At 33.6% G+C, this 7,833-nt stretch overlaps 1 protein-coding gene across 1 annotated transcript in view; it reads right to left on the bottom strand.

Moving 5' to 3' along the window:
* Window positions 1-7,833, bottom strand: part of CUNH14orf39 (chromosome unknown C14orf39 homolog) — a 56,581-nt gene that overhangs the window by 7,949 nt on the left and 40,799 nt on the right. Inside the window, exons 14-16 of the mRNA XM_004698628.1 lie at window positions 3,407-3,582; window positions 1,633-1,777; window positions 360-414 (exon numbers count right to left, since the gene is read on the bottom strand). Coding sequence (XP_004698685.1) covers window positions 360-414; window positions 1,633-1,777; window positions 3,407-3,582 — 376 coding nt within the window. The remainder of the gene's footprint in view (window positions 1-359; window positions 415-1,632; window positions 1,778-3,406; window positions 3,583-7,833) is intronic.

The following is a 7,833-nucleotide window of genomic DNA, read 5'->3' as shown; positions in this document are numbered from 1 at the left end:
GGGGAGGGAGGGGAAAAATGAGGACCTAATGCCGGGGGCTTAAGTGGAGAGGAAATGTTTTGAGAATGATGAGGGCAATGAATGGACAAATGCGTTTTACACAATTGATGTATGTATGGATTGTGATAAGATTTGTATGAGCCCCTAATAAAATGATTAAAACAAAACCCTGAAGCCCATTCTGAACTTGCTGCCCTCATGTGGATTATGACTCATAGGGACCCTAAGGGTCAGGGTAGAACTGCCCCTGGGAATTGCTGTTTATGGGAGTAGAAAGCCAAGCCTTTCTCCTGTGGAGTAACTGGTGGGTGCAAACATAAAAATGAATGAAAAAGAAAAAGAAAATTTAAATCACTTACCAATTTCTTGTGCTGAGAGAGGATTTAAATTTGCTGCAGAATAATTTTCATTAAACTGAAAAATAATTGTAATTAAATATTGTGAAATCAGTAAAATATACATATACTATTTATACTTAAATTTACATAGCAAAGTACACATAAAACAAGTTTTGCCTTATAAACCTAGTTATTTTAACGAAATTAGGATGTAATAAAAACCTTTTATATAGTATATTATTGTGCTTAAAAAAGTGTATCTTCAAATCAACCTGTCATTTACTTACAAAATAAGACTTCCAAATTAATGGATGGATTGGGAATGGATTCAATATTAATAAGCAATATATAGTAAAGATTATTTCTACTTTAGCATACTAATATGACCTAATATTCTAGTCAACATTATACTTTATTCTGAAGGCCGCAGCACTTTAGGTTAATGATACTGCTTTTTCACCTATAAAAACAATAAGAAGTTTGATAACTTCATGTCAGTTAGGATCAAGTTCTGCTAACAAAAGAATACTTTTTCTGCAAAGCAGACTTAAAAAAATATAATCCTAATATTTGTGAGTGTTTTTCCATTTTGCTATTTATCAAACATGGTAATGACAATACAGTGCTCTGCATTGTGGACATGTATGTGGCGTAGTAAAGAAGTACTTGCCTGCTACCTAAAAGCTGGCAGGCTGAACACAGAAGTCATGGAAGAAAGACTTGGCAGCCTACTTCCTTATACTTTAAAGCCTTGGTAAATTTATTCTGTAGTTCTACTATGACCTATAGGGTTGCTATGAGTTGTAATGGACTGTATGAATTTTAACAAATTATGGGTAACATGTTGAATAAATATGGGGCAAAGATATAATTCTGATGTACACTTTTCCTGATTTTAAGCCAATTGGTATTCCCCTGTTCTCTCCTAACAACTGCCTCTTAGTCCATGTACAGGGGATGGAAGTGTTTGGGAATTGACATTCTTCAAAATGTTACCCATACTTTGTGATGATCCATACAGTAAAAAACCCAGGTAAACACCTTTCTGGTATTCTTAGCCAAAATCCATGTGACATCAGTAATAACATTCCTCCTTTCATATCCTCTTTGAGCTTGAATTTCTGGTAGTTCCCTGTCATCGAGCTACTGTTTAATTGTTTTCAGCAAAAGTTTACTTGCATGTACTCTATTGCCTCTTTTATGGAATCTGTTACATACCAAGGAACTAAAAATGTACTTGGGTTTACAGTGTAAAATTTATAGAAATATAAAGTTCCACTAGCTTCTCATATACCTGATCGGATGAGTTTTCTGAATCAAATATAGAAGAATCAAATAAATTCAATCCAGGAGATCTAGAAGTATAACTCAAAAGAAAAGAAATTTCTGGGGATTCTTTTTGTGTTTGAGCTTCAGGCACTATTTTTCTATTTCTGTTACAGAAAAATAAGAAATCATTAAAATTATTTTCAAAATATATTATTAAACATTATAGACTGATGAGCACTATAAGCAACAGCATAGAGGTGAGAATTAGAATGGTAGGAAACAGTAGGGAGTAGTTAAATAACAAATCTAAGAAAATATGGTTTTAGGTGGAGAAAAATGTAAAACAATCAATTTGGAAATAATAGTACTTAACACCTACTGATACTGTACTGTCATTCTCTATTCCAGGTACTTCCAAAGCCATTAACATTTCTCACCACAACCCCAGGAAGTAGGTCATACTTTGTCACTTCCATTTTACAGAAGAGGATATTGAAACATAAAAAAGTTAAATGATCTTCATAAAGGCATGTAAGTGTCAGAACTGGATTTGAATGGAGCAATCTAGATTCAATGTCCAAGCTCTAAGCTCTTGAAAACCAATCACAAAATTTTAATCTCAATGTGAAGCCAGGCATTACAAATTATTGTATTAAGGAGTTAAATAATAAAAATAATAATTTGGGAGAAATAGACAAAGTATTATATAAAACAGTGGTTAAAAACATGGATTCTAGAGCCACACTGCCAAAGCTTCAATATCAACTCTATGATCAACTAGCTGTACCACTTGTGACTCTGTTTCCTCATCTATAAAATAATAATGTACCTGATATCTCTTAAGGATGCTGTAAATATCAAATGATCAGTTTATAAAATACATAGGATAGTGGCTTGCACATGTTTGGTAATACTTAAGTGTTTATAATATAAAACATAACAAACGGTACTGCCAAACTAGATGTATTATCTTGAATGAATCACTTAATTTCTATAGGCCAGAGTTTTGTCATTAGCAAAGACAGGTTTTACATATGATCACATTCTTTTTCAGATTCTCAGACCTGATGAGATCCACATCAAGCATGGGCTTGAGTTAACAAAATTATATTTATATACAAAACTCTTATTAGCAATTTAAAAGTAGTACACAGGTCCCTGATGACATAGCTTAGAAGAATTAGAATTTAGCACTAAAAAGTTAAGTGCAGCACTATTTTCTTGGCTATATATTACAAATTTATGAACTCCAAATTTATTAATTAACCATAATGGAAATATTTGTACTCCCAAATTGTATTTACCAGAATGAAATGATTGCTTCAGACACTAGAATATATGGAAAATAACTAGAATATTATTCAGTAATAGGTCCGTAATAACCATATGTGGTAATAGTTTTAGAATTTAACATTTTAAATTCTTCCAGAATTTAAAAAATCTTTTGGAAAATATTAAATCCATAAACTATGTATTGTCCTAGGTAAGTAATCAGGATCTATGCCATCTTAAGCTACATATTATAGGAAAATTTTCTTTCTTTTTTTTATATAGGACAATTTTCAGAGAATTTATAAAAAAAGGAAACAGGACAGTAACTGTTCAAAATGGGTGACAGATACATTGTAATTCATTATACTAGTCTCTTTTCTCTGTACATTTGAAATTTTTCATAATGAAAACTTTTCATTACAGACAGTAAAGAATTTCACTACTTCCATAAATTATTTCTATAATTTAATATGTACATACTTTAATTATAATTATAATAATTATGTAATAAATAATTAAAATCCTACATTTCAGCTGATGGTGTTTTAGGATCCTGAAATTTCTGTAAAGATTCAAGTGCTTTTGCAGTTTCAGAAGTTCTTAAAGGTAAAGGATTTTCAGTTTTTTGAAAATTCTCAGAGATTTCTTCTACTTCATTATTTTTATTTTCTTCTGGCTTCTCAAAGTGCTCTGAATATGTAGCCTGCAAATTCAGACAACAGAAAACTATAAAAAGGAATGTTACTATATTAAAAAATTCATCTATGATCATACTGCTACTTCACATGAAAAATATAAATTGTAAGATATGTAAGTAAAAATTTACTATCTACTTATTAAATTCATAAGTAAAATATAAATATGTGAAAATGATACAATATTAATGTCAAAACTTGAAACACACTTATTTTAAAATATCTGATTACCTCCTCTCCCCAGTTTTATCTTCCCTCATCCCTTCCTGAAAAAGTAAATAACCAGAACATACTCAAAATGAGGAAAATGTTCAGAAATTTTTTTTAAACTTTTCCATATTAAGCTCTCTTGGTGAAAGACTTTTTGTGCTACCTCCTTGAAAAGGAGCAATTTACTTTGAAGCAATTTTGACCTCATTGTTTTATTATAGGCTTTGCAAATTTTTGCCATTGTTAATGATCATACTATTAGAGTTTAAATTCTAAGCTCTAGGTTTGTAGCAGGATACAGTTACAGTGAACAGGGACTGTAGTGGGTTATGTGTTGGGCTGCTAAATGCAAGGTCAGTTCACAAAGTGTGAAACCACCACCTGCTCTTCAGGAGACAGATCAGGCTTTCTGCTCTCCTAACGATATATCATCTCAGAAACCCACAAGGGAAATTCTACTGTCCTACTAGGTCTCTATGAGATGGAGTGGACTCAACAGCAGTGAATACATGAAGCCTCAGTTAAATTCTGATCAGTAAGCAGTAATAGCCTTGCCCTCAGGCAGAGTGCACTAGAAAGTGGATTACTAACATTTCCCTCACCAGTCCAGGAAGGGGTGGACTAGCCCTGGGTGCATCCTTGATGTAAACTGGGGTACTAGGGTCCATAGTCATGAGCCATGTCCTGACCCTACTGGTTAGAAGGTCCTGAACCAATCATATAAGATCTTCTATCTAGCCTAATATAAGTGTCCCAATCATGGTCCCCTACTTCTGTAGTCTCACCTCCAACTGTGTATTGATTCTGTTGTCAATCATGCTTTTGTGCCAGTTTCTCTTATAAACCAATCCTATTTAAATGGCCAGTTCTCTGTAACTCTTTAGATACCCTTATGGCCTTATGCTAATAGTATTGCTTTTCTAGATAAATTGTCTTTGTCCTGTTTAAGACTTAATGAATGTGTCTCTATAAATTATATTTGAATATGGAATCTTTTGTCCCCTGCAACATTATACTAGTTAAGCTGTAAAACTTGAAAACCTGAATACTAGGTTTCCATCATCATTTTCTAGGCTGGGAATGTGATTTCTCAAGTATGTTCATTATGTCAAATTCCATTATAAAAATAATTTGGATCCTCCTATCAAATGGGATTTTACCTATATTTCTTTACAGCAGAATACCAGTAAGTTGTTTCTTTTGGTTTAACTATTGCAATTGTTAGGTGCTATCAAGTGAACTCTAACTCATAACCACCCAAAGAACAACAAAAACAATGTCGAGTTCTGCATCATCCTCACAGTTGTTATGTTTGAGCTTATTGTTGTTTTCACTGTGTCAATCTATCTCCTTAAGGTTTTTCCTCTTTTTCACTAACCTTTACTTTTACCAAGCATATCCTTTTCCAATGACTGAACTCTCACTGATAAACATGTTGAAATACTTGAGGTAGTCTCCCCACCCTCTCTTAAAAGGAGCATTCTTGCTATACTTCATTTAAGATGGGTTTGTTTATTCTTCTGGAAGTCCATGGTACGTACTCTTTTTTTTTTTAATTTCAATATCTTTCAGCAATACTATAATTCAAATGCACCAACATGAGGATTTCCTTATTCATTGTCTAGCTTTCACATACATATCAGGTGATTAAAAACACCATAGTTTGGGACATGCACAATTTATTTCGTTCTCAAAGTAACATCTTTGCTTTACAACATTTTAAAGAGGTCCTGTGCAGATTTACCCAATACAATTCATCTTTTATCTTTTGACTGCTGCTTCTACTGGCATTGACTGGGGATCCAAGCAAGACAAAATCCTTAGCAACTTCAATCTTTTCTCCATTTATCATGATGTTGTCTAATGCTCCAGCTGTGAGGATTTTTGTTTTCTTCATACATTGAGTTGTAACCATATAATAAAGGCTGCAAAGTTTGATCTTTAGCAAGTGCCTCAAGTTCTCATCACTTTCAGTAAGCAAAGTTGTCATCGGCATACAACAGGTTGTTAATGAGCCTTTTTCTGATCCTGATGCTTTATTTTTCTTTATAGTCTAGTTTCTCTGATTATTTGTTCAGCAAGCAGACAAATGTGTAGTAAAAGGAAACACCTCTGGCATATATCTTTTCCTTTTTAAATTGTGCATAACCTGGTTCATACAACATCCTCTTGGTCCATGCACAGGTTGAGTACAATTAAGTGTTCCAGAATTCCCATTTAAAAATATTACCCAAATGATTTAAATTTTTAAAAAAATTACCCATAGTTTGTTATGACCCGCCCAGTCAATGTCTTTGCATAGTCAGTAAACATCTTTCTGGTACTCTCTTTCAGTCAAAATCCATGTGATGTCAGCAATATCTATCCTTTTTCTTCTGATTCTGGTTTGAATTTGACAGCTCGTGTCAGTGTAGTAGTGCAACTATTTTTAAATTGTCTTCAGCAAAATTTTAGTTGCAAGGGATATTAATGATACTGGTTCCTTCTGTTAGGTCAACTTGAAATAACTCAAAAATGAGTCTCTTGCATTGGTTGGCCAGGCAACTGTCTTCCAAATTTCCTGACAATGAGTGGGTCCTTCCAGCACTGTATCAATTTGTTGAAACATTTCACTTGGTATTCTCTAAATTCCTGGAACCTTGTTTTTCATTAATGCAGCTTAAACTTCTTCTCTCAATACCATCGGTTCTTGAACAATTGCTATCTCTTGAAATGGTTGGATGCTAACCAATTCCTTTTGGTACAGTGTCTCTATGTAGTCTTTCCATCTTTTGATGCTTCCTACATCATTAACTGTTTTGCCCATTGTGTGCTTGAATATTACAGCTCAAGGCTTGAATTTTATCTTTAGTTCTTTCAATGTGAGAGAGGATAAGCATGTTCTTCCTTTTTGGTCAATTCCAGGTTTTGTTTATTTTATTATAAAACTTTAGTTTGTCTCCCAGAGTTGCCCTATAAGATTTTCTGTTCACCTCTTTTATTTGATCATTTCTTCCATTCACTTTAGCTATGCTATGTTAAGAGCAAGTTTCAGAGTCTCTCTGACATCTGCTTTAGTCTTTTCTTTCCTACTTAGTTACTTTTTGTTTTCTTCATGGATGGTATTCTTGATGTCATATCACAATTCATCTGGTCTTGGTTCAATGGGTCAAATATGTCCTTCAAGATGGTCTTTAATTCTGGTGAGATATACTCAAGGTCTTAATTTTGCTCTCGTGGACTTTTAATTTCCTTCAACTTCAATCTGAACTTACATATGAGCAATTGATCATCTGTTCCACAGTTGCCCCCGGCCTTGTTCAGGATGATGATATTGAGCTTCTCCATCATCTCTTCCTACAGATGTAGCCAATGTGATTCTTGTGTGTTCCGTCTGGTGAAGACCACACATAGAAATTGTTTACATTGTTGAAAATAGTTACAATGAACAAGTCATTGATCTTGCAAAATTCCATCATGTGATCTCTAGCTTCATTTCTGTTTTTCAACTACTAATGCTTTCTGTTCCCAAGTTTTGCATTCCAATTGCCAATAATTATCAATGTATCTTGATTACATGTTTGGACAATTTTATACAGAGAAGTTGGGAGGATTCTTAATTTCTTCATCATTAATTTTAATGCCTGGTATGTAAATATGAATTAATAATGTATTAACCTGACTTCTTTGTAGGTATATACGAGGGGGCACCCCCACAAAAATGGAATCCCCATCAAGGCTATGTATTTAATTTTTTTACAAAACAACCTTCTCATCTTCAAAGTACTCTTTTTTTATATATAATGGTTTTGCTATATACCCCCCTATTTTCTTTTCTTTTTTAAACATTTTATTAGGGGCTCATACAACTGTTATCGCAATCCATACACATCAATTGTGTAAAGCACATTTGTACATCATTCTCAAAACATTTTCTCTCCACTTAAACCCCCGACACCAGGTCCTCAATTTTCCCCTCCCTCCCCGCTGCCCCCTCCCTCATGAGCCCTTGATAGTTTATAAATTGGTATTTTGTCATATCTTGCCCTGTCCGACGTCTCCCTTCACCT

Source organism: Echinops telfairi, unplaced genomic scaffold (assembly GCF_000313985.2).
Source record: "Echinops telfairi isolate 266 unplaced genomic scaffold, ASM31398v2 ScPeMD7_18;HRSCAF=68, whole genome shotgun sequence".
NCBI classification, from domain to species: Eukaryota; Metazoa; Chordata; class Mammalia; order Afrosoricida; family Tenrecidae; genus Echinops; species Echinops telfairi.
Note: the sequence above shows the minus strand (reverse complement) of the source record. Positions and strands in the feature narration are given on the sequence as shown.